The sequence below is a fragment of the Phragmites australis genome, chromosome 6 (genome assembly GCF_958298935.1).
Source record: "Phragmites australis chromosome 6, lpPhrAust1.1, whole genome shotgun sequence".
In the NCBI taxonomy this organism is placed as follows: domain Eukaryota; kingdom Viridiplantae; phylum Streptophyta; class Magnoliopsida; order Poales; family Poaceae; genus Phragmites; species Phragmites australis.
In genome coordinates this window covers 14,507,627-14,534,757 of record NC_084926.1, presented here as the reverse complement: position 1 = coordinate 14,534,757, position 27,131 = coordinate 14,507,627, and the positions used below count along the sequence as shown (strand labels likewise).

General features: G+C 41.4%; 2 protein-coding genes across 2 annotated transcripts; both read left to right on the top strand.

Moving 5' to 3' along the window:
* The first annotated feature begins 1,620 nt into the window (after positions 1-1,620).
* Positions 1,621-6,135, top strand: LOC133921836 (actin-related protein 3). Its single transcript, XM_062366882.1, has 10 exons — positions 1,621-2,066; positions 2,172-2,415; positions 2,505-2,729; positions 2,948-3,094; positions 3,940-4,032; positions 4,423-4,542; positions 4,894-5,004; positions 5,079-5,204; positions 5,334-5,432; positions 5,667-6,135. The coding sequence occupies exons 1-10, from the start codon at positions 2,020-2,022 to the stop codon at positions 5,745-5,747; spliced, it is 1,293 nt and encodes a 430-aa protein (XP_062222866.1). The 5' UTR covers positions 1,621-2,019; the 3' UTR covers positions 5,748-6,135.
* Positions 6,136-19,868: 13,733 nt separating this feature from the next.
* Positions 19,869-21,871, top strand: LOC133920488 (BAG family molecular chaperone regulator 3-like). The gene is made up of 2 exons (XM_062365104.1): positions 19,869-20,328; positions 21,245-21,871. Exons 1-2 carry the CDS (start codon positions 20,070-20,072, stop codon positions 21,469-21,471), a joined length of 486 nt encoding a protein of 161 aa, XP_062221088.1. The 5' UTR covers positions 19,869-20,069; the 3' UTR covers positions 21,472-21,871.
* Positions 21,872-27,131: the final 5,260 nt, after the last annotated feature.

Genomic DNA, 27,131 nt, shown 5'->3' with positions numbered 1-27,131 from the left:
TGCACAAAATTGTGTTTCTGTTCAAGGAGATAACTGATTAGATATTACTTAATGTACAAAATTGTGACTTATACACATATATAATCTTTTTTCCCGGTAGCGTGTATATAACTTTTCTTGAGCCAACTTTAATCTAGAAATTAGAAGATAGACCGCCATTTTTCATAGTCCCTTTTGGTTCCACCCAGAAGTAGCAATGCTTTTCTAAAAATAAATAAGCTCGTGTGAAGCAGCTTGATACTCGAAGTGTATCGTAGTCGCAAGCTCTATCAACATGGGGATACTAGTCATAAAAATGGAATAAATCTTAGGATTAGTTTTCATGATACTTCAATTTTTTTTTTATCTGATGCAAAACTACACTTTGATGATTTTTCTACTATAGTCAATGCATCTATATGCCACTCATGTGAATTTTGCCAATTGTGGTGACTACAAATCTACAATAGACCTGTGCGACCTTATGTTTATGCGTGGGCAACAACAAAGGTTAGCCATTCAAGATCTCATTATAGCGTGTTTGATTTGAGGAATATGGTTACGATGGACTACTATTCCATCCTATCCGAACCTAGCTACAACGGTTTGGCTTCAGAATTGGTCTATTAGGGTGATTCCAACTGATCCATCATCCAGTGCTACAGTACAAATACAGTTTCGAGCAGAATCCTTTTCTAGCACCACAGTGATACGGGCTCAAGAGCTCAGGAAGAGCAAACTTGCTGATGGCAGAAACTCACTGTTCACTAAATATGTCTATGGGTCTTAGGAGAAGAATAAAATAATGAAAGATAGAAAATAAGTTAGTTATTAGAGATAAAAAATAAAAGGTATTATAATAATATTAGATGATACTATAATAATATTATAGGAGATGATATTTAAAGTATTTTCTAATATAGCTTTATCATTTCCGTCCTTATAGACAAATACTATATATAATCTAAGAATAAAACTATTCCACAATATTATAAGATAATCTTAAGGTGAACAAACACGTCGATAATGTGTTGCTTCGTCGAGCTAAACACCTAGTAGGTTTGCAAGTGAATTATGTTTTGCGGTAGTCGGTGGCTATCGACTATCGAAGTGTTGTTTAAAGGAGGGGGATTTGAACCGAATCCATCAAATTTGAATTGCACCCCGTCCTCTTAGCAGGCCTGAGCTTGGAACAGGCATTCAGCTACGATGCAGCTTGGAAATACATCTGGTTCACTCAATTTAAACTCCCATGAGAACCGAACGCCGGTTCGGTTAGCTTGGTGCGATGATGTTTACCCAGGCCGTGCCTCTCGCGAGTTTTTTTCCAAGTTGCGTCCAGGCTAAGCTCAGGTTCGACTAAGATACACATACATGTGTGCTTTCAATAATACTATATGTTTCTACGCATAAGAGGCATCAAGCCTTCCAATCCTTTCTTAACGTATGTATAGACATACTTGTGTATGTATAAGGTGAGTATAAAGTGCGTAGGTAGTATGTGTCCACCTGATATAAAAAAATATTCCCATCATGAGTCACTGACATTGGGCCCTTCTGTCAGCAGCAGACTTGGGGCACGTCAGCTCACCTGTCAACTTGAACTACTCATCACTCGAGGACTGGAGGAGGAGAGGCACGGAGGCGTCGGTGGCGGTGTCGCCATCATCGCGCACGCCGCCGTACCAACCCGAGGAAGAACACACGGCACTCAGACGCGCTCCGTTGTCGACACGCCAGGACAGGACACATCTACCACCCCCCCGAAGCAGAAAGACCGCAGCCCGAAGCGCGTCGACCCAAAGCAAGCTGAGCTCCCAGTCCAGTCTCCACCGCCGACCCAGATACCTCCCTTCTTCTCGAAGCTTCAATTGGCGCTGGTGCTGGTGGTTACTAGTGTCGGTGGGTGGCCGGGTGGTGGGATGCCCTCCGCGACGGCGACCGCCGCTCGCCTTCGCCGCTTCCCGCTGTTAAAAGCGGGCCGCTCGCCCGGCGCGAGCCGCCGCCGCTGACGACGACGACAACCTCTCGGCGCCCGCCATGGACGCGGCATCCCGCCCCGCCGTCGTCATCGACAACGGCACCGGGTACTCCCTCTTCCACGCCTCTCTCTCTCTCTCTCTGCGCGACCAGATCTGTGCGCGCAAGCGCGACGGGATGACGCGTGCTGCTGAATGCTGATCCAATCTCAGGTACACGAAGATGGGGTTCGCGGGGAACGTGGAGCCCTGCTTCATTACCCCGACTGTCGTCGCTGTCAATGACTCCTTCTCCGCCCAGACGACGACGAGGGGCGCCTCCGCCAAGGGGAACTGGCTGGCGCAGCACAGCGCCGGCGTCATGGCCGACCTCGACTTCTACATCGGGGAGGAGGCGCTATCCCGGTCCCGCGCCAGCAGCACGTACAGCCTTAGCTACCCCATCCGCAATGGCCAGGTTATTGCTACAGCTTTGTACTGCGGTGTGGACATGCTGCTGTTTTTACATGACCATTCGATTGATTTCGGTTGAAATGGACTGCTCAGGTGGAGAATTGGGACACCATGGAGAGGTTCTGGCAGCAGTGCATCTTCAATTATCTGCGGTGTGACCCGGAAGATCATTATTTTCTTCTAACCGAGAGCCCTCTGACTGCTCCTGAGACCCGGGAGTACACCGGAGAGATCATGTTCGAGACGTTCAATGTGCCCGGTCTCTATATTGCAGTCCAACCGGTGCTCGCGCTCGCTGCTGGGTACACTACCACCAAGGTTAGTCATCGGAGCTTTGCCTTGTGGTTTCTTGAGCGCAGGCATACCTTAGGCTCAAAATGGATGACAATCGCATTGACATTGAGAAGGTTATCTTTCAGTATAATTGAAAATGGATGGCAATGGCTGCCATTCTTCATCGTTGTTTTCCTTTCTTCCCTGTTGAACGAATCATCACACTCTGGATATTTATGGGGAACATCATGCTTTGTTTTCAGTGTGAAATGACAGGTGTTGTAGTTGATGTGGGTGATGGAGCTACTCACGTTGTTCCTATCGCTGATGGTTATGTCATTGGGAGCAGTATCAGATCTATTCCAATTACAGGCAAGGATGTTACCCAGTTTATTCAGCAACTTCTAAAGGTAATTTCCTCTGCTTTCTTGTTGATTGCCACAAAATAGTACTCAACTTTTTCAGAGCAAGTAACTACATGTAAGGAAGTGAAAGATGTAGAAAAACAATACTTAGTTCAACAAAGGACAAAACAGAATACAAATATGAAATAGAGGTTGATCTGGAGCAGCTATGATATTGTTCTGTTCCTCATGTAATGATGTATCACACAATAAGCTTCACTTAAACACTTTAAAAGACAGCTGCATGCGATTCATTTATAAGGATATTTGTAAAGAAAGGAACTATTTCTGCTTATTTTGATGACACATAAAGCAGTTGGATTAACACTTGAAGTCTCGAACTTGGTCCAAGATGTGATTTTTGTGAATACCTTATAGATTCTTTTAGTCACATAACCGTAGTTTTCTACTAAAGATCATAGCTATGTCTTTCTGAACAAATGAGCACTTATGATGACATTAAAACTTTTTTTAAGAACTGAGCGATATCTCAGTTGGTAGAGCCTCCCATCAAGGAGGTCACCCACCCGGGTACTCGCAGCGGGTACCTCCCTGAGAAATATGGTTTCAGTGTGATCCTGGCCAGCCAAGGTTTGGTACCCCGCCCCCCCCCCCCCCCACCTAAAAAAATCAAAGCCTGGGGAATGTCTCCTCCCCATGGCCGAAGGGAAAAAATAAATTCTTTAATTGGCATTTAACCTGAAGGGTGAATTTACTTATAATTTGATATATATCCGAAGGATGCACAAAATATATTTCTTACATAGCTTGAAAATCATCTTCTTGTATAAATGACACCTAATAACTGCAGTATACTTATAAGTCACTAAATTTCCTATTCTTGCATGCAGGAAAGAGGTGAGCACATTCCACCAGAAGAATCTTTTGATGTAGCAAGGAGGGTTAAAGAAATGTACTGCTATACTTCTTCCGATATTGTGAAGGTATTAATTGCATTGAGCGCCTTGTTATGTTACTTGGTGAACATATATATTTGGATTCCAGAAGGTGGGTGGTGTTTGAAAGTATTTCTTTTTTTACCTCTTCATAGCAGTGCAGTTGGTTGCCAGTGCTAGTATAGCGGCCAGCCCGATGAACCATTGACATTTAATGCCTATAATGACTAGCATCTGACTATATAAAGTGCTGTTCTAAACATGTTTTTTTTTCCAAATAATGTATATGTACTTTTTTGTTTCATATTTTTTCCACTGGTGATTGTTTTCCCTTAGATATGATGTCTTAGTTCTCAGCTTCCAACCATGGAGTCTTTAGTGGAAGAGTTGGCCCAATATGATAAAAATTCATAATCTACCATATTCTTGTTATTTCAGGAATTCAATAAGCATGACAGGGAGCCCTCAAAGTACATTAAACACTGGACTGGCATCAAACCAAAAACTGGTGCCAAATACACATGCGACATTGGATATGAGCGCTTCCTGGGGCCTGAGGTATTTGGTTTTGATAAATGAGTGTACATACCATCTGTAGTAACTTCTGCTCGCTATGTCTATTTCGGGCTTACGACAAAACCTTTTTTAATCAATCAATTGTTGGCCATGATATACAGAGCTACTCCCTTTTGTTATTTGAGTTTGCTTCATTTCACTTGACACTTAAAAGCTGAGCTGGCTTCACGGAAAAATGAAAAAAGTAAACTAATTTGAGTTCAAGCTTTATGGTAATGGATGTAACTGTACTGCAAATTTAGTTTTGAAGAGCCCTGAAACATTTTGCTATACATTTTGATCTCACTGCTGATATTAATTTAACCTTCTAATAGTACTGCACAATGTGTGCAGATCTTCTTCAACCCAGAGATTTACAACGATGACTTCACCACTCCTTTGCAAGTTGTTATTGACAAGTGCATCCAATCATCCCCAATCGACACAAGGAGGTCTCTTTATAAGGTTTGTATGATCAGAACGTTGTCTTTTGATTCTGAGACATCACAGAGAGTTTGAGTCTGTTCCCAATGGCACAGAATATTGTCTTGTCTGGGGGGTCGACTATGTTCAAGGATTTCCATAGGAGATTACAACGGGACCTAAAAAAGATAGTGGATGCACGGGTCCGTGCATCTAATACTCGGCTTAATGGAGACGCGAAGGTACACCTTTTCTTATTTGCTCTTGCTCTTTTTCGGACTGCAAAAAAAAAAAAAAAATGCTGTCCACGCTGGAAACTTTGTTATGGTTTTGTCACGTTTTCAGTTACACCTAAATTCTATCGATTTCAGGCCCAGCCTATTGAAGTGAATGTGGTCAATCATCCTATTCAGAGATTTGCGGTTTGGTTTGGCGGTTCCGTGCTTGCTTCTACTGCTGAATTCTATGAGGTATTTCAGCATTTGTTTATATACCATACTTCGCACTGCAAGTTAAGTTTGCTGAAAGGAAGACAACATCCCACCCGGGGAAATTTCTGAACATGAACATATCTACCCGTGCAAGTTGATTATACCGCAGCTTTAAACAAATCTCCTGAAAATGTAAACTATGATTGCCATGTTGTGACACTCATTTTCAGTATCTGAGTAACAACTGATGCCGGTTGTTCTTTCCACAACCAGGCTTGCCACACTAAAGCAGAGTACGAAGAGTACGGTGCAAGCATCTGCCGATCAAATCCTGTTTTCAAAGGGATGTATTGAGTCCATCGGCCAATCACGTTTTCAAGGGAATGTATTAAACCGGAGAGTGAATCCTCACGCTGGACATCACAAATGCCATCCTATGCAATATGCAATCAACCAGCGCCTGCGCATTCCCATGCCAAATAAGGAGAGTGACTGTGGAGGCGGCCTGTCGAGGGATCCTCTAGAAGCCTCACGGTGCGAGTTGTACAAACCATAGTTCAAACTAGAAGTTCGGCGTGGCATTGTCACGCCCGATGGCCACGTCAGGTGTCTTGAGTTACCGTATACAGTTGATATTAGTCAAACAACCAAGGTCTCGAGTTCATGCGTTAGGTCTTCTATTTACTGAACTCTTCTAATTCTTGATATTCATTAGTATTATTTGTTTTGCTTTTCAATCTCATATTTTTTGTTAGTTTTATAATCCAAACATAGTTCCTCTTGAGTAACTTTGTAATAGCTGTATTTATTATTTGTGATTTTGTACCGTTCCCTATAACAGGTAATATTTGTCGAAGGTCATCCCTAAGACAACAGCTTTACCTCCAAATGGAACTATTTTGGTATTTGAATTTTGCTCACTCATTATATCTCTTAATGATCTATCTAATGCCTCAAAGCATTTTATAAATTTGTGCCTTTCCTATTGCATTGTTTAGATGTGCAGTGCCTCCGCACTGGTGATTGATTCATTGAAGTACTTTTTTATAACAGACATATAAATAGCACATTTGAAAATAAAGAATATCCATTAGAGGAAAACTGAAGTAAGACGACACTAATAAAATTCTTGATATTATGTTATGTGCAACAAAAAGATACGATCTAACTATAACAATGAAGCCGCAAAATAACAAAGTATACATTAAGCATAACGTGGATTCAGACACAACTGTAGTAGCATTTTTGTTTAGTTTCGGTATGAGGCAAACAAAAGCCGCAGTAGCTCCATCAATAGAGCTGGAATTTGATGGTAGTTTTGAAGTGCTGTCTCTAGCTACTTTAAGTGGAGAGATTTCGGCACATGATGTGATGCAGACAAGTGCTTAGAAAGCTAGCATAGGATACACATGCATGACCATGCAACAAAAAAATTCAGCCTAAACATTATGATACAGGTCAAATAATCAGGAATGGGTCGGAGCTAGCAATTCTCGAGGATCATGAACCTACCACGGTTGCAGGCTTTTTTGCGGAAGGATCTGCTTTGGTGTAAAAAATGAGGCAAATACCAGTCGGCAGCAGTCCTTTCCATGGTCCTTTTTGGAAGCAGGGGAACTTCGAAAAAAAAGGGAGTTTAATTTCATTCTTGATTAGTGCTGATGCCATTTTCATTGTTGTCAGGAGAACTTAGCATGCTTCCAAACACAACAAAAAAAGATGAATTTGTATGCCACAAAGTAGGTGATACAAACCATGAAGAGAAGAAATATAACCAACTTATTTATGTTCCTGGGCTTAGTATAATAAAAGCATTTCAAATTTCAAGTTCATAAGCAAGGGAGTACAATTGGTTCATTCCATTAGTTTGAGACTCACCGTGTCTATCACTTTAAGCTTATGAGCTATACATAATCTTAATCTGCCAAGAAGCCATGCCACAATATTTAGCTAACAGAAAAAGCAAAGATATTTTGCTTTTACCATTCTCCGTAACTTTGAGGAAAGGAAGGCTCTTGGCTCCAGCTTTTAAAGCTTTAGTGTAAATAGTTTATTTCTTTACGTCAGTGTTTGAAAACACATTTGGACCACCAGGTCCACACAGTGCGTTTATAATACCTCCATTTTCTAATGTATCAGTAAAAACTTTAAAGCTACTACCCAAAAATACATTGCTAACCTGCATTTGATATAATAAAAAATAAGATACCTCTGTACGTAATAAACCAAGAAAGGACTTAGCTTATGTTCAACATATATGCTGCATGGAAAAAGCAGTGAAGGATCTACATAACTGGCTACTTATAGAATATATAGAAGTAACAACACACTACAAAGTATAGAAGTCCTCACATTTTTTAGGTCTCGAATGAACCGAAGGTCAGGTCTGTCTGTCCCATAGCAATTCATTGCCTCAGATATCTCCTACCTCTTGAAACATCTATTATATAAATTGTTCAATCACTCATTTAATCAGCATGAACAACAGTATTAGCTAAAGAAACAAAAACATTTTCTGAACGATGAACTAACTAATGAAACAACAGACATCAGAAGTTACCTAGTATATTTTGATGAAAGAAATACGTGGGCTCATGGTTTCTTTCAATGTTTCAATGTCTGGGATTCGAAATTTGCTATGGCCTCATTTTGTTCCAGTTCATAGATATGCCGACTCAAAAGGGCTAAGATAATTATAATAATTGTTGAGGCAAATATGCATATCCACCAAATAAGTATTATAGCTGCACGTATGCTTCATTTTGTGAAGGATATATTTTTCCTGTTGAATTTTTGTTCAAACCAATCTGTGTAGTACAATCAACTTGATTTCTTAAAATGATTCTGGTGGCAAGAGTCACAAGAATGTTATAGGATGCTAAAGTAGCAGCAACTATTATAAAAAAATAAGGGATCATGAGGGAAACATCATAAGTAGGCATTTTTAACCGTTACATTCAGTCACATTGCATTACTTTCTAATTAACTGCTGAAGGAGTTGGTTAACATCTCTAGAAAAAGGACATTGAACAATCAAATTGAACTGATTCAACCAATTTAAACCAAATGATTAAGTGATTGGTGAAATCTCAATATTTTCAGCACCAAAGGCAGTAACAAACACAATATGCCTTCTTCTTAAAAGGGAAGAAAAAAAATATCCAAAGATATGTTTCAAAATTAAATTTTTGATGCGTATATTCCATGAAAAGCATGTTGCAGACTATTCTTCTCAACCTTTTAAGAATAAGGACAAATATGCTATATATTCAATGTGAACATTCTTCTCTAATTCGTCAGTATGGCCTGCTGCAGGTCTTACCTGGCAAGTACCAATGTCTGGGCTTTGACTACATGTAAACGAGAGTTGACAAATGATGATGTTGTTCTCAACATCAACCAAAAGCTGCAAGAAAAAGCACGTAAAAGAAGAACTAAGATCATGGCGAAGAAAGAAACATGGATTACCATATGTCCAACAGAATACCAAATCCATTCAAATATGCACTGAAAAAAGTATCATCTGCTAGAATGTTCATACATGGCATAAGAAAGTGGCAGCAACTTCGGAAATAAACTGGTAATAGAAATATCTCTGCATTTTGATGCTTTGCAACTCATCAAAAGAGTAGGCAATAAACTGGAAGTGATCTCTGATAATGTCTGACCAGCTTCTTCAAGAGAAAGACCACGTCCAACAACATTTGATGGCATCTTCATGAAGTTTCCTAAAAGTACTGAACTATTATTAGTACTCAATAGATACAAATCAAATTATCACGCTTTTCATGCTATTGTCAACTGTCTCTGGCCATTGTGAGATGTGAAGTAAAAAACTATACGAAGCAGATCCGCAAAGGCACAAATAGTGCATCCTATAAATTCAGGATACAGATGATGCCTGCATCCCATCCATCTAAAAAATTGCAAAAGTACTCGCTTTCTGAGTGAAGCAAACAAAGCATGCCATCCATCTAACAAGTCAAAATTTAATAGAAACAAAGCATGCCATCCATCAAAGAAAACGAGCCATGCAAGGATGCGGGGATATAGCAAGTAAGCTGCAAGGTTTTCCCTTTAGGACTGACTACAGCAAGCTCGTGATTCTAATAGAAACTAAGGGTTAAGCTCTTTGCTCTATTTGCTTGCAATGCGTTGCCTATCAAAGTCGGCAAACGCTTCCACCCCCTCTTGCCCTTGTTACGGAACACACCAACAAAGGACCTTGGTTCCGTTGTGCCCCGTATTCCGAGGCAACCATTTCGCGTTGTTCGATTCATTTCCCGATCCAAAAAATTCGATAGCGTACCTATATGAGTGAGATGGATGGTAAATCATTTGCAATCTTTTTCGACAGGACCTAGACACGGATTTCCAGGAAGTAGCGCATGACATCATTCACTGGTCAAAGGACTGGTAGCAGCGAGAGCATCATAGTTGACATGGTCAGAGCTACAATACCCATATCCGTATCTACTCTTTTTGTAATTGACTCCCTCCCACTCCCAGCCAACCTTTTCCTTTCAAAGGTCTTCCACTAGTGGTTGAGGGATCTAGATCCCGATCTTGTCTCACTACCATCAATTATATTTTTTTTTTCACACGGTCAATTGGCATTGGTTCAACTAACTGGTTGGCTACTATTGATTGATATCAAAGCCCGATCCTTTGCCCCTTTTTGCATGGTCAACGAGTTATGGTCCACCTCCTATCGCCTACTGAAGCCCAAGTATCAAACTACTGAAAGCGGAGGTTCAACTCGGTACCTTCTTGATGGTGCTGGCAGATCGACTACTTGCTCGGGGGGGGGGGGTCCGTATCAATCCATGGGGGCTTTAGTCATAGCCCCCGCCTCTGCTTTGTTCCCATTCTAGGCTTAGACCATCCTTTGTCAGTGCTTCCTGCACTTCAGATTATGGAGCTGTACGACCTTCTGGGTCAATGAATGAAATAAAACAACTGCCTCTCCCTCTCCCATCCAACAAAAACTGTTATTTCCTCTAGCTCCCAACTCCGGTTCTCCCTCCGATGTCGGTAGATTAATTCATCGACAAAACCCATTGATTCCAAGCAAGAAAACGGATGCATGTTAGCGCAACTGCTTTCATGCTAGTTGCTCAATATGTTGCTTGTTTGGTGAGAAAATCACTGATGCGAGCTCGGTAGTGCTACTTAAACCACTTTGTGCATCTTCTGTTGCTAGGAAAGAAAGACGTGTTGGGTCAGTCTGGCATTTCACGCTTGCTAATACGGCCCGGCTACCCCTATACATAAATAGTTTAATCGATCGACTGACTTAACACACACACTTTCATTATGGACAAGCTCTGCTTCTTTGCGCATCGATCGACCGACATAGGGATTTGCATGGGGTGTTGAATGTCGCGTCGGAGATTGTTAGACAATAAACGTTTCATTGGGTAGGTACAGGGGAAGGGGTGTGGCATACGCCATAGACTTTTTGGTGCGCAGGATGCACTTCCCACATGATTGTACAGTAGGTGTTGGAGCCCTCATCTGTAGGTACATGGAGGTGTGGTGATCACATATGCAAAGCAGCTTCCTTCGAGATGCCTTTGACCCGAGACCTACAGTCAGCACGAGAGCGTTAACATCAAGGACGGAAGGATTCCCATGCAGGATGCGTACAACTCTAATCGCTAAGCGAAGTAAAAAAAAAAAAAAAACAAACCGATGAAAGGAGAGAACGTGGGAGACATAATGATGTCAGGCTAGCACAATAAGTCAGACTAAACAACCCATTCGACGCATTGGGGGTACTCGACCACCGGGAGATAGGGATTTAGTGACTTACCAACCAACCGGACATTGAGGGCAAGGCATACCATACAAATCACGGCTTCGGCTGTTGTAGTCCTCTAGCCGAGCCACTACTAGCCTTGTGTAATTCATGGCAGTTCACTATTTTGTTTTGTTATGGAGCTATTCTCTTTCTTGTATGTTTATATAGTATAGAGTGGTAAGTTAGTGTTGTTCTAAGGAAGTGGTCGATGCTCCAATACACAAAGAATTTTGAGAAATAAAAGTGTATTTTCGTTGGCTATAGTGATTAGCACAAATGGTACTGCTGTTATGATCCCCACAGAAAGAACTCATCTCAAGGCATGTCACATTTGATGAAACACGATTTGCCTCGCTACCCCCATGTGCCTCTTCTCAAGGAGAGATACACACACACGCTATGACTGCTTTGCCGCCACCTACTCTATGTGCTCTGATCAGCGTTCCGACACTTGACAATGCACATGACTCAGATTCGGTTGACCATGCCCACATCCGCTTCGTACAAAAAAGGACCATTGAGGTTCGGCCCTATCGTACTAGAAGTCCCATGCTTTCGTTTTTATTCTTGTGCGTTAGGATTGAAACCTAAGCTAATTAAGCTATTGTCTCTGGAGAATGGTATCGGTTCATTTCTACTTGTCCATAAGGTCTCTCTTAATGCTCTAATATAGCTAGTTTTTTAGACATTAATTAGATGTCCACATAAGAAAAAAACTGATGTTGCAAACCATTTAAAAAGGAGAGAGACGGAGCTTGTTTCTTATGGAAGAAACTAGCTAGTTGAGCCATTCAAGATGTAAGACACCGTATTGAGGCACTACAGTTTCTTTCTCATGCTCTCTCTTCCCTCACAACTGATCCTCTACACTCTTCATGACAGAAGCACTACTCATCCATCTTCTTCCCGTAAAGCAACACAAGTAGCCACATAACCAAAATGATAGTTTTGATCATAATACATGCAACTATTAATTGTCTTGGGAGACTTAAAGAAACAATCTATAGATACAATACATTAGAAACTTATTTCTTAATATCAATTTTTTACTCTCTTTTCTCTAAAATATCACCTAAGAAACAAAATATTGAGAGCGACCTAAGCATATATATAGAATGAAGTCTAAACGAATGTGCCACTCCCATTATGGTTAAGACATTTGAGAATATTAGCATTGGGCACAACCCGAAGGAAGAAGCCGAAGCCAGTCCAGTAGCTCGCAAATGTGGTTTCAAGATGATCCGTTTCTGCTAAGGTTTCAAGATGAACTCAACCTCAAAAATGCGGTTTCATTGTAACATGAACACTCTTCTGACGGGATAAGGCTGGCTGCCTTCGTCACCTGCCTGGCATCGTCCAAGCTGCCTGCTGTAGTATAATTTGGGCGTCAGTGTAACATTAACACTTGTTTTCGTGGTGATCCGGGCATTACTCCTTGTAAAATTACATGCTGACTTGATAACGATGTTTTTATTCCCTGTGATTTTGGTATGCACCTTGACAGGTGTGTTCTCGATCGTGATGATAGGAATCCCAGCCTACCTTTGCACCGGCAACTCTCAAATGTTGCTTGTCCGGTGGGAAGCTGGCGACTTCGCTGTTCATGGAGGAGACTGCAAGAATGCGTGGACTGACTAGAACGTATGCCTTCACCATGAACCATGAACAACGTATTCCTCACTAACCCTAGCGTCATCTCACAGGCGCACAACTCGCGGTTGCGGCGGCGTACCGTCGTCCGGGGTCAGATTGTCTCGTGTTCCCTGCATCAATACTCTTCCAACATCTGAACCGTGGTCAATTCTGAAGCTCAGATCTGCGAGACTGGAATCTCTCTGCTCTTTCAATATCTTCTAACCGATGATTTGGGATGAGGATATCCTAGCTACTACATATTTGAGCTCGTCTAATTTATGTACATCAACACCTACCCAGATTTGCAATGACCTGGTGAACTCGTCACTTAAGCTTTATAGTTTTAATGGTAAAACATTAGTGCTGAATAATGTCGATTATATGTGCACGTGTACATGAGTGGATCCACCAGAGGGGCAAGAGAAGCTCAAGCCCCTAACTTCGGTGTAGTTAGGAGTCTCTCTATAATTTTTGGGTATGAAAAAGAAAGAAAAAGAGAAAAAGAAGAAGAATAGGAAGAAGAAGAGAAGAAGATAAGGAGAAGAGCCTCTTAGCTTTGAACCCACCACTGTATATTTAGGTCTGCACGTGAGCTAAACATAGAAGAACATGTTCACAAACATTTGTTACAATGTCTCATCATCTTTCATCACAATCTTCTCAACTTCCCTTCAAACAATTCTATTTTTAATTCCCTCACACTTGATGTTCCTTCATGTGCAACTTAGAGGGTTTCTCATATATTTTTTGCTTCATCGAGTCCATCCAGTTTGTTGAATTCCTCGGGACTCAAGGCTCCAAGCAACACACTAGCGGCTTGTGTATTGCGGTGTAGGTTTTGCTCTTGTTCGAGAGTAAGCTCTATGTCTTCATCAGGCAGCTCAAAACATATGCAACTAATTCTCCAAACACTTGAATGAAGAGAGATTATATGTATTTTCATCTTGAGCCACCAAAATATGACACACGCCCAAACGGTACGAAATATAAGAATGTGATGCATTCAACTTATTGTAATCGAAACCGATTTCAACTCTCTTACTATCTTTTGTCTTCGATGGATCATTCTTTGGATTTCTCGGAGTTTGTGGACTCTTTTCTCCAGACATTGACATCTTGATTCCTCCAAGCGATTAAGCCTTGTTGTAGGTCAGACTCTAATACCAATTGAAGACCCTTGATGTCGCCTAGATGGGGTGAATAGGCGCATCTAAAATTTTAAACTTGCAGCGGAAATTAGTAAAACCGGAAGTTCCGACTTTAACCGGAACTTCTAGGTTCAACTTGGATATTCTGCTGATTGAGAGAAAAACTTAACTTTAACCACCCCTACTCAATTCTAGTACTTGTAATGCATACCCACGAGTTCACAAAGAAGCTGACGACCTATGCAACCGATCTATTTCAACTAGAGCTTCACTATTATTGAGATCAACCGAGTATTAGATGAAGTGGACAAAAAAGAACAAGTGCTCAAAAAGCAAACCAAGTGAAGGAGACAATGATTTGTTTACCGAAGTTAGGACCCCTCCAATGAGGTTCCTAAGTCTCCGTTGAGAGCTCCAAAAAGTCGGATCTCTCTCAACCCTTTGCCTCACCAAGCAATCACAAAGATCTCACACCATAAGCTTGGGTGCTCACAAACGACACCTAGTCGTCTAGGAGCTCCAAGCTAAAGTAACAAATCTGGCGATGAATCGACTTGCTGACGAACTCAAGTTCTCAAGATGAGAATTATGGTCACTTAATCTCTTTTCTCACAACTCAACCCACAAATCTTTGCAAATATCAAGCTAAAGGACGGTGGGAGTGAGTGCTTTTTTCTCTAAAGGTTGTCTCTTTCCTGCAAAAGCAGTAGCCCCCTCAAAAGGGGTGATGGGGTATATATACCCAACCCACTAAAACTAGTTGTTACAAAGCATTCTGGCCTAACCCAGAATTTCCAGATTCTAAGTCGAAACTTTTGACTTAGGTCGAAAAGTTACTGTTACAACTGTTCTTCTATTCAAAAGTTAATCGAACTCAGAACTTTCAGTCCATAATTGGAACTTCGGTTTCATGAGAAAACCAAAACTGGGAGTTTCTTTCCTGGTTGAACCTGAAACTACTGACTAATTCAGAACTTTCAGTCCAAAACCAGAACTTTCAAGTACCCAAGTTAAATTTTAGATTCCCAGTGGGCGTGAAGTGATATGTGTCTTCTCAAATCGTCCTAGATATCCTATGAGCAATGAGACATGTCATGTAAATTCATCGGCACATCCCTCTTGATAGTACGACATCCTAAACTCAAATTTAAATTCAAATTTAAACTTAAAAAGTTAGGGATAACTATATGCCGCTTCTTTCTTCTTTTTGAGGGTCGCCAAATCATTCTTTTGTTTTCTTCTGATGGGACTACTACATGTTCATCAACTTATTGAATTTATTATTCCCTTAATCCTTTGTCATTAATCATCCAAAACTCACACGGGGGCCTAGATGCACTTTCAATTGTAAAGAATAGATAACAAATATATTTTGGGCTAATGCTAAGATGATAGTTGATTATGCATATTTTGGTGATGTTGTCACTTTTGACACTACTTTTGGAATAAGCCTTTTGGTGTCTTTGTTAGATTCAATCATTTTAGAGAATCGATGATTTTTTTTGGTGCTGCTCTTTTGTATGATGAAACATTTGAATCCTTTAAATGGCTCTTTGAAACTTTTCTATCAACACATAGTGAAAGGCAACCTAGAACAATCTATATAGATCAAGATATTGCAATGGGAAAAGTAGTTAAGGAAGTGTTCTTAGAAGCATGGTATGGATTGTGCACATTCCACATAATGCAGAATGCTATCAAACATTTATCTCATGAGAAGGATGAAGACTCAAATATTCTCCCCAATTTTAGCGCTTGCATGTATGAGTATGAGGACAAGGCAAAATTTGAAGAAGAATTTGAAATCATGAGGGACAAAATGCACAAGCAGACTTAGTTAGATAGTATCTACAAGTTGAGAGAAAAATGTGGTGAATATTATATAAAGAGTGTTTTCATATTGGGAATGAGAAGTATCCAATTGAGTGAGTCTGAAAACTGACTTGAAAAACATTCGAAATCAGATTTTCAAAGCATTTAGTTTCCAAGATGAATATGAAAGATCTATGGCGGCATGCACTAGAATACTAGATGGGAATAATGAATATCTTGTTATAATTGCGAGTCTCGATGAAGATTTAACCTTTGAGGAGGAGTACAAAGTTATTGGTAATCCTCTGGAGCAAACAACTCTGCAACTGCAGGTAATTCAACATGATTGGAATATTGTGTGGTCATACTTTGAAAGTTCTCGATTTGATGAATATTGAATCTCTACCGGTGCATTATGTACTCCATCAATGGACATGGGAAGTATGATGTGGAACCATACAAGACAACCAAGAAAGAAATATAATCGAAAATCCAAACTTAGATGCTATGCTTTGCTACAAATTTCTTTTGCATAAAAATCTGAATTTGTCACATCTAGCAGCAAGCTCTCCAAAATGTTGTTTGCTGGTGGAAAACACACTTACCGTTCTTAGTAAGCAAGTTGAAGATCAAATCAATGCATGTGGAAATAGTACTTCTAGGGTCCATGTAAAGTTCAAGAGGATGTTCAAGTGACAAATGACATTTGTCGAGCTGAGGAATGCATGCCTAAAAAGCAGGGCCGAACAAGAGGTTTGAAGAGACAAAAGGTTGGCTTGATAAGACACGCAAGACAAGGAGAAAAAAAGACAAACCAAAACCACGTTAGAAGGAAATAAACCAGTGGTATGTTGTTTTTCAAATCAATTGCATTCTAATATTATATTCAGTACTAAGTTTGTCTTGATTTTCTTCTCATTCCAGATACAAGAGGTTGGGAAGGAGACTGATAATGATGGTGTGCAACCACAAGTAGCGGATGTTAGTGCTTCTTGGGAGAACAAAGAAGGATCTTGAAAAATACAGGGTTGTCAGCAGTTTCACTCAACTGTTAACGGTAATTTGTTCATATGCTGTGTTTACAGATTTGCAGGGACCAATTACCGATAAGCTTTATACTGAAGAATTATTTTAGAAATAGAGATTGTATTCTAGGGCACTACTATTGTATTTGGCAAACGTATTCTGGAGCTTGTGTTTTGAACCTTCATAGGGATGATAATATTTTGAAGCTTGACTTTTGGATGCTGTTATTTGAAAACCCATGTGCTTGTTTAGTTAATTTCAGAAGAAGTCGATATAACTATGCATGAATTTTGGTTACTTTCTAGGTACTATAGTCTCAGCAGTTCAGATGCATGCTATTTTCGTTCTGCTATGCAAGCTCACGAAGGAAGGAAGCAGCAAGTAGGCTCAGTGGACTTTAGTGGGTAGATCATTGCTTGGGCCTCAAAGAATCAAAGTGGACTTCAGGCCTTTTGGAGCGAGCAAGCAATACTGTCACGGACGGCGGATCTCGTTGCGACTGCACGACAGGGTTTTAGTTACCGTTTTTAAACTGTTATCGGTCCTCGGTGTTAACTATGGTTACCGTGACAACCGTACAATAATTTAGTAGAATTTCGTAGAAACTGATCAAATTTTAATTTTTTTTAATTTTTTTAATTTTAAATTTAAATTTAATCGGTAACTGCTCGGTTTATAAAAGCGGTGTGGACCAAATCATTCGGTAACCGCAATAAACGAGCTGTTACTGACGATATTTGTAACCGTGTTGCATAACCGCACGCGTTGCCCCGACATCAACATCATAGGATCTACGTCCGACGGGAGGATGCACGTCTTTCCGCCTATCTCCTAAGCGGAATCGACAACCGATTCGTGCTAGGGATGAGATGGAGTGATAGAGTCATCCATGTGTATGTTCTAGTTTGATTCCATCAACTAACTAATTATCATAATTAAATTAATATAATTAGTTAGTTAATTAAATTCTATTAAAATAGATCTACATATATTTACGGATCACTTCACATCCATCCTCTTGCAATTCGGATATGCGGCCCGAAAGGCGAGGCGCTAGCGGCCCGCCATGTTTCTGCGACTCGGAGTGGGTCGGTGGAGCTGAGCACGAGCGGTTGGGTTGACGCGGGTGGAAGGCGACCAGGACGCGCGCGGGCGGCAGCCGGCGGGGGATAGCGTTGCGCGACGTGGTGGCGGCGGCGTGGCTGGCTGCGTCACACGCTGTGCTGGAGCGCGACGTGCTGGAGCGCTCACATGGCGGTGTCGTACGGCGCTGAGCACTTCCGTGTATTCCGTTACCCATCACACGGAATTTGCATCAGATTCTCAGACGCAGACGCAGATGCGATTGTTTTTAAAGGAAATAATCATCCGGGTGCAAATTAACGGAAGCTCTAGGGCTGTTCCAAGCTATGATAAGTCGATCGATGCCCTTTTTTATTTGTCAAACCTGATAATCGCAGAACCACAAACGATGTCTTGTTTGGAGGGGGGGAAAAACATGAACGCCGATGCTACAAAGGGTAAACTGGTAATCGAAAAAGAAAGGATAAACCGAGTGGCAACCGGCACATGTTTGGCCAAGCAAGAAGCAACAGTTGATGCCTTAACGAAGCAGCAGCCAACGACTTGATCCACGTAGATACGCGTCACCATCACACGATTCAATAGCAACGTGCTCGGAGAGCATGAATCCAAAACCGCGACCCACGGGAATAGCCTAGATTGCCGCAGCACGCGCCGGGGGATCGAAGTCCCCGCGACGCCATGTATCCGAGGGGTTTCACGGCCACGAACGGGTTGGGTTTGGCTCAAGAACAGTGGCGATTCCGACGCAAATGTTCGCGTCGACGCGCGTTCTGCAGAGCAAACGCTGCCCCCTGCAACATGGCGCTGCCTCCATGGCCGCGGGAAAGTTCACGGAATCTCAGGGGTGTAATGTTTGAGAGGATGAAACAATCACGCACGATGAATTAGACTTTTGTGGGTGATGTTGCGCCGGCTCCCTGGGCGAAATGGTTGAGAGGATGAAATAACGACGCAGGATGAATTAGATTTTTGTGGGCGATCTTGTGCCGGCTCTATGCATTATATGTTGGGATTGGCATTGGCCACGTCGGTCTTACACGGTCGTGTGTTAGGATTCGGTAAAGTCAAACTATTTGACTAATAATTAGTTAAAATATATACATGTTCGATGTATAAAAGATGTATTAATGGATTCATATTTCAAATATTTTTTAAGTAAGATATTGGTTTCGTATCAATTGATAATATATTGTAAAAAAGTTGATAACTAAAGTATACTTTGAAAGACTTCCTCAAATCTTAATACGCCATGTAAAAGAAATAGATGAAGTATCATTGTTTGATAGCATGATTAAGACAGTAGAATGAGCACAGTAATTACTTGCAACGGTAGTAGTCAAGTTTCTCTGATTGTTCGCTGTTGTTGAAGAATGAGTAAGATTCTAGGGTTGTCCAAGCTAGCCTCCACATCGAGGCTTAAGCTTTCTTGTCAAATGGTTGGTAACTTGTACTCAGTACGATTCATGGAACCGAGTCTTGAATAGCAATGCAAATGACCACCTTAACCACCGTTGAAAAGCCATCCAATTTGAAAATCACACATATCTTCCTTTCTACTCAAAACATGCACACTGTGCACGTACAACTCTCGCCATCATCATCGTTCCTAAGCTTTCCTCGTGTCCAAAACTACGGCAACCAATCGCACGCCCTAGACTAAAACTAAAACTGTGGTGGCCAACATCATGGCAAATTGTCAATCAATAGTCCAATCGAGAGGCTTATGGCCTAGCTCACCGACCACGCTGATCATCATGCCCTTCGCCCCAATCCTATCATCAAAGGCTCATCATTTTTGGCGCCAACCCTCCCATGTGCAACCCTCCATTGCCATCTCCACGAAGCTCTAAATTTGTCAGCTGCAATAGTGCTTAGTACTATAATAACAGCATGCTTGTCCTTTTCTTTGAAAAAAGAAACTTCTGGGTCCTACACTCTGGACATTGCACAGATTGCATGCCTCATCGTTGGACCGGACTTCAAACAGACGCACGATTCCAAAGCCGGCCTGCGCTCACCCTTTGCACGTACCAAGCCATCCTATATGAAAATCACACACACAAGCCTTGGTACTAGAACTGCAACTACTAGCTAGTCTGAATCGATTGCTGCACAGTAGAAGTGAGGCCATTGGAGCGAGCAGCTAGCAGATACACTTTTGCAACGATGATCAAGCTGAGGTACTCCAAGAGGCTCTTCAAGAGGAGCTTCTCATCGAAGCAGGCGAGTGCTTGCGGCGGAGGCGATGGCAATGCGGCCAGTGCTGGCGTCGGCGGCGGTGCCGGGGAGATAGAGTGGGAGGTGAGGCCTGGAGGGATGCTGGTGCAGAAGAGGGAGAGGCGGGGCGACGAGGAGGTGATCGTGGTGAGGGTGTCCACCGGCTTCTCCTGGCATGATGTGTCCATTGGCGCCACCTCCACTTTTGGTGAGCACACTGCTCAAATCTGAGTTCCGTAGGTTGAATCTTTTCTCTGTTTTTTGGTTGATTTCAGTGACTCTTTCAGTTTTCATATTTGATTTCTTTTATGGTTGTTGCTAGATTAGTATGTTCTTGGAGCTTGATTTGTTCTTGTTTTCTTTCTGGGAGAGTTTCCATAACTCAAGCAGACTCCTTATAAAAGAAACAGACGAAAACTCCAGTTTTCCATTCACATCAGTGAGTGCAGTTGTTTCGTAGTCGTTGGTTGCAGTTAAGAACTGAGAAGTACCAGTAACCAGAATCAGTATAGCAGCGTCTCTATATTTCACATTCCGATGCAAAATACGCCTCTGGATAGTCCTGCTCCCAAATTTGCTCATATCTGGTCACAAAAAAATCAGATTAAAACCTCTGGTCTTGATTCCAAATTATTTTCTTTTTGCCAAATGTGAGCTCCAAAATCCAAACGTGAAGTTTCCACGCCTCTGAATCCTACTGCAAATGCCATTACTTTTGTAGTACTTGACAGCTAGGAAGGTCGGCAGCTTGAAATTTGAATACTAAAAGAACCGACAAGTGACGCATCTTCTTCAGAACTGCAGTACTTCTACCTCCAGAAGTCTCACCGTCCGTCACCGTATCTATCTATACAAACAATGCTGAGTGCTGACGCAAAACATGGGCATACACATATGTATTCATGGCTGCAACCGGCACTGCCAACTCATGCTCATACATGCATTGCAGGCATCTACCAGAGGCTGACAGCATACCTGAGAGGCAGACAAAACTGCACACATGTTGGAAACCTTCATCCATTTTCTTTTCCTTTGTTTTCTAAATGTTGTGCGCGTCTCCAGTCTGAACTTTCTTTTCCTTTTTGTTTGTACTGTAGTTAACAAGCTTGTTTCTGAAATTGCAGGGGAGCTGAAGGTGTTGCTGTCCATGGTGACAGGGCTGGAGCCCCGGGAGCAGCGGCTGCTGTTCAGGGGCAAGGAGAGGGACGACACCGACCACCTCCACATGGTTGGGGTGAGGGACAAGGACAAGGTCCTGCTCCTCGAGGACCCAGCCCTCAAGGACATGAAGCTCCGGGCCCTCGCGGCCCGAGTCGTGTGGAGCTCGTGCCAACCTTTTATCCAAGTGTAGCCTAGCCTGGTCTGGTGTGGCCTGCTATCGTGCTAACTATTACTACTATATTTGTTAGATTATAAATTGTGCTATTTAGTCTCACGCGAAGGCTTAATTTGGAAGGATTTATATGTCCAGAATCGGAGGGGTTTGTTCTGTAATCCCCACGTAGTTCACTGTTAGCGCCACTCCATGGAAGGGCTAAGGGTCACTGAAATGAGAGTGAGAGAGCCTTTTAATCATGTAGTTAGTTGCAAGTGTCAGCTATGGTGGTTGTGCTGCCATGTTAAGCCTGGTGTTGGGCTTTTTTATGGTCCCTACTACTTTGGTCAATTCTATCTCATTCCTACATGGGTTATGGATAGGAATGAGAAGATTGTATGTATCCTGTGTTCCTGTTCCCATGAATGAAACTAAATGTGTGTAAGTGTGTTCCTTTCTATGATGAAGTTTCTGTTTTTCTGGAATTCTGGTGATCTTTGAGGATGTGATTGGGATGTCTGCATGGAGAATGCTTCAGGTTAAGGAAAGGAACCCTAAGATGTGCAACATTTTGAGGTGGACAACGTAGTCCATCCTTTTTGTTGCTGTGCCATTGATGTGCTATGGTGGTTGGCGCTTGAGCTTTTCAGATCAAGTGCTTTGGACTGCAGTGAAGGTGAGCTGAGAGTACAAATTGGTCGCTGATGTGTTCCCCATTTGCAAACAACCTGCGTGCTTGCCCTTACCTCCTTTTATGCTTGAATTGTCAGCATCAATGCAAAGTAGAAAGGTTGTTTGGCTTCAGAAGAAAGGAACTAGTACAAGGTTTGCTGCATATGGAGACAGATTGATTACCGGAATTATGATATAGAATTTCTTGTAATCAGATCGTTTTTTTAAGATCATCTCTAATAGATATTTTAAAATTTGATTTTTTATAATACTATTATAGCATCCACTAACACTATTACAGTATCCCTTATTTTTTTATCTCCAACAGCTATCATATTTCCTACCTTCTACTACTCTTCTCTTCCCTCCGGATCCACTGTGAACAGTATTGCGGTGCTACAGTAATTCGGCAAATTTAGAATGTTTGATTCTCTCGGCACTGTAGCAGCACTGGATACAGAGTCTGAAATTTTGAGTGGTACAGTACTTTGGGGGAGGGGTACTGTAGCACTGAATACAGATTTTGCTGGAGATACCCTAAGGGCTTTTGCAATTTTGCCACTGGTTTTTTATTTTTTTTAAGAATACCACTCGAATGATAATTCTGGTGGTATTTTTGTAATTTTTTAGTGGCAAGTTTGCAATAACGGTTCAAAACAGTGGCAATTTTATAATTATTCCTTTTTTTGGGGCTTTTGCAAATTTGTCACTAATTTTTTATTTTTTGCAAAAATACCATTCGAATGACAGTTCTAATGGTATTTTTGTAATTTTTTGTGACAAGTTTATAATAATGATTTAAAACAGTGATAAATTTACAATTATCCCTTGAATGTTTAGACTAACTGCAAAAATGAGCCGGTTAAGACAGAAGAGCATATCCTTTAGGTTTTCAGATGGGATACTCTGATGCAACCACCCTTTGCATGTGATAGCACCATCGATTTGGTGGACTGTTGGACCTCAGTCTCAAGCTCTGGGTCTAGAATTCTAAATCATTTTTTCTCAAACACAGAAAAGAACCGTGTGTCATTGAATAAAAAACTAGTGGTAAATTTGTAAAAGCCAAAAAAAGGATAATTATAAATTTACCACTGTTTTGAACCATTATTACAAATTTATCATAAAAAATTACAAAAAATACCACCAGAACTGTCATTCAAGTAGTATTCTTGTAAAAAATAAAAAATCATTGGCAAATTTGCAAAAGTCCCAACATTCAAACAGCGATGAAACTCTGCCATTCTGGACTCCTAGTTTTGGTAAAAACAGGACAAATTAGGCTGCACTGCCTGATCCCTCCAGAACCAATCCCTTGGTCAGCTTGTCTACTGTAGCAGTGTCAACTGTCCAATCTAGCGGCGCTAGTCCTGTCTCGATGCAGGAGTTGACCGATCGATGTCCTGCCAAGGGTGCAAAAGCTCTCATCAGATCAGAGCAGACCATGCTTCTCCAATTGGAAGAGAAAGCAGCGGGAGAAGTGAGATAGCCAGTGTTAACTGGATCGAATTCTGCCGAATCTAATATCTAGAATCCAAATTGAATTCTGACACCCATATTAAATTTCAAATTATATTTTATGTGTCTATTTTTTTTTTTACCGAATTGGACACTCCAATAAAAATCAGATTCTAACATTCGTATTCGTGCTGAAGCTAACCAGGCATGGTCGCTGCCTGCGCACGACGATGGCCTTCCCAATCTTTTGAGGCGGCTGCGTGAACAGCATGCCTTTCTTGGGCAGGGTCATTCGTCGTGGAGTATTATGTCTAATCCTTAGCTAATTAACATGATGCCCTAGCTCTAGGATCAAGAACCTCGTAACAGCGGAAGCGTGAATGTGTACCGGTATTCGGTGACGCCATCAGACGAGGTTGAGAAGCGTGATGTAGGCGTAGCTGTGCGTAATGATGATGATGGTTGACGCTGTGCAGACCGTCGGTGCTGTTGTCGCCGGCGTGATGCAGGTGATGTAGATGTGGTTGTGAGTGAGGGAGAGCTTGGCGGAGATCTTCGGAGCAGTCCGGTAGCGACCTTCGCTCCACTACAACGCACCCTTTAGATCAGTCTAGGTTTTGGTATGTAGGGGTGTGTGTGTAGATTCGTGAGATCAATACCACCCACGAGCCCCGGGGTACCCCTTTTATTATTGTGCTATATGGAACAGGATTGCAACCAATGTTGGTTGTGCCCCTGGTCAGGACGTTGAGGTGGGGACGGCTCCCCCTTATCTCTCGGTTTGTTCTGTTAGAGAATTTTAGCACAAGTCAAGATCAATTCTAACATTCTCCCTCTTGATCGTAAAGCTAACATCATAAGTCTACTATCAATGAAATAGCATACAAAGACAAAGCGTTATAGTGGCTAATGAAATACCATTGAAACCTAAAAACCTATAGTATACCACTTCATCTTAAAATAGAAATTCGTTATTCTTATTGGAAATTGGTTTGCATTATGATACTCTTATCCTGAATTATAGGCTTTCTGATAACCCCATGCCGGTAATATGATCACGAAAAATATGGGATGATAAGTCTTTAGTAAGCTGATCCGTGAGCATTGACTTAATGTTTATATGCTCAACATTAATTGTTTAATCCTGGATTCTATCTTTCACAACATGATACTTAATGTCGATGTGTTTGGTAGCATCACTCAACTTGTTATTACTCATATAGAAAACTACGAATTAATTATCATAGTATAATGTAAGTGGTTTTAAAATATTATCGACTACTCTTAATCCCGGGATAAAATTATTTAGCCATACAGCCTGCCCGGTAGCCTCATAACATGCTACAAACTCAGCTTATATCGTTGACGATGCCGTAAGTGTTTGTTTAGAGCTTTTCACGAGATAGCTCCACCAGTGAGGATGAAGATATAACTTGACGTGGATTTTTTAGTATCCACACACCCCACAAAGTCTGTATCTGAATAACCAACGACTTTAAGGTTATCAAATTTTCTAAATATGAGCATGTAGTTCTTAGTGCCTTGCAAATAGCGAAGAACTTTCTTAACGGCTTTTCAGTGTTCTGATCCTGGATTTAACTGATATCTACAAAGCATCCCGATCACAAAAGCTAAATCAAGGCGAATACGTACTTGAGCATACATAATGCTTCCGACAAATTGAAGCATAAGGAACCGATTTCATCTGATCAGTTTCATACTGGTTCCTCAAATATTGAAATGTCCCAAATTTATCACCCTTAACAATAGAAGCAGGCGTGACAGAGCACTTATGCATATTGTATTTCTTCAGTACTCTGTCAATGTATGACTTTTGAGACAAACCTAATACTCCTTTGGACCGATCTCAGTGAATCTCAATACTAAGAATGTAAGAAGCTTCACCGAGATCCTTCATATTGAAATTAGAGGATAGAAATCTCTTGGTCTCAAACAGCATATCCTTATCGCTGCTAGCCAATAAGATATCATCCACATAAAGAACTAAGATGGTGAATTTCCTCCCTTTGAACTTTACGTAAATACAGTTATCAATTTCATTTTCTTTAAAGCCAAATTTTCTAATGACTTTATCAAACTTGAGATACCACTGCCTAGAAGCTTTCTTTAGACCATAAATTAATTTCCTGTCAAGTACTAGGTTTCATACATCATTATCGCTCATAGACTTTAATTCGTCCTTCATGGCATTAAGCCACTCAGATGAATGATCACTCATCATGACCTCTTTATATGAGTTAGGATATTCTTCCTTCCCTATGTCATTAGCATCCTTATTCATGTAGACAATGTAATCGTTCGAGATGACATGTCTCCTGTCATGCTATGATCTCCTAATCGGCTTGTTAGGTACTGCAGGACTAGGACTAGGTACTGCAGGGGACTATTGGGGCTCATCGTTAGGTGCAATATTATGAATTTCAGAGACCTCAACAGGGGTGCACTGATGTTAGTTTGTACTGAAGATGCAACCCCCTGAGGCACAGGGATATAGGGCTCTTGGATCAATGGTGTAGGAACATAAACCCACTTGTACTCGAGATCAACTTCACTGGGCTCCAAATCCTCGTTCTCAAGAAATACAACATGTCTTGTTTCTACAAACTTAGTGATCTTGTCTGGATAGTAGAAGTGATACCCCTTCGATTTCTCGGGATATCCAATAAAATGACAACTAACTATCTTAGGATCTAATTTTCTAATATATGGATTAAATACTTTAGCTTCAGCTGCACAACCCCACACATGCAAATACTTCAAAGAGGGATTTCTCCCAGTTCATAATTCATAAGGTGTTTTTCGAACTTATTTACTGGGAACCCGATTAAGAATGTGTGCGGTTGTTTTAAGTGCCTCCTATCACGTTCCAAATTCATAATCGCATGATTAAGTCTAATTATGCGGCATTAGCATCATGATTAGTTTTGAGGCAATTTATTTTGGAATGCTAGTGCAATTCGTTTAAAGTCAATTAGGCGAGAGAAAGAATTTCAGGAGAGAAAAAATGGAATTCACAGTTAAAATATACCCTTTTCTCTAACACATGGGCCCACCTGGCTGGCCCCACCACTTCTCCCTTCACTTGGTCAGCACCCACCTGCCCCCCTCTCTCTTCCTCACTCCACTCCCGTGCTCCCTCTCTCCTCAACCACCCAAGCCAAGGAGCAAGAGCAAAATCCCAAGCTCCCTCTCCCTTTCTCCCCCAAAATCCCACCTCAAGAGAAGGAATCAAGGTATGCATGTGGTACTCACGTGATCACGATCTCATGATTTATCGATCCATCCAATTCATTTTCGTTTTCCTGAAGGATTCGAGCCAGTTTTGATATCTTTTGGTGTTCTTGGTTGAAGCACAAGGAGCACATGGATTCTTTCTCTTTTCGAGCTTTTCCTCCTTCAACCGACAGTCTCCAAGCTCGATAAAGCATCTTGGGTAAGTCTCCTAGGATCCCATGGTATAGATGCGTGTTTTGGTTGGATGAATCTCGAGTTTGAATCTTTGGTTGCAAAGTTCATGAGTTCTTGAGCTTTGGAGCTAAAATGAG

What these genes read in the sequence shown, in the direction of transcription:
- LOC133921836 (XM_062366882.1), top strand. Translation starts at nt 2,020, where the DNA reads ATGGACGCGGCATCCCGCCCCGCCGTCGTCATCGACAACGGCACCGG. An exon ending in CTTCTTCCGATATTGTGAAG is followed by an intron (nt 4,033 to 4,422) that starts GTATTAATTGCA and finishes TTGTTATTTCAG; the next exon opens with GAATTCAATAAGCATGACAG. An exon ending in GGCTTAATGGAGACGCGAAG is followed by an intron (nt 5,205 to 5,333) that starts GTACACCTTTTC and finishes TATCGATTTCAG; the next exon opens with GCCCAGCCTATTGAAGTGAA.
- LOC133920488 (XM_062365104.1), top strand. Translation starts at nt 20,070, where the DNA reads ATGATCAAGCTGAGGTACTCCAAGAGGCTCTTCAAGAGGAGCTTCTCA. An exon ending in TGGCGCCACCTCCACTTTTG is followed by an intron (nt 20,329 to 21,244) that starts GTGAGCACACTG and finishes CTGAAATTGCAG; the next exon opens with GGGAGCTGAAGGTGTTGCTG.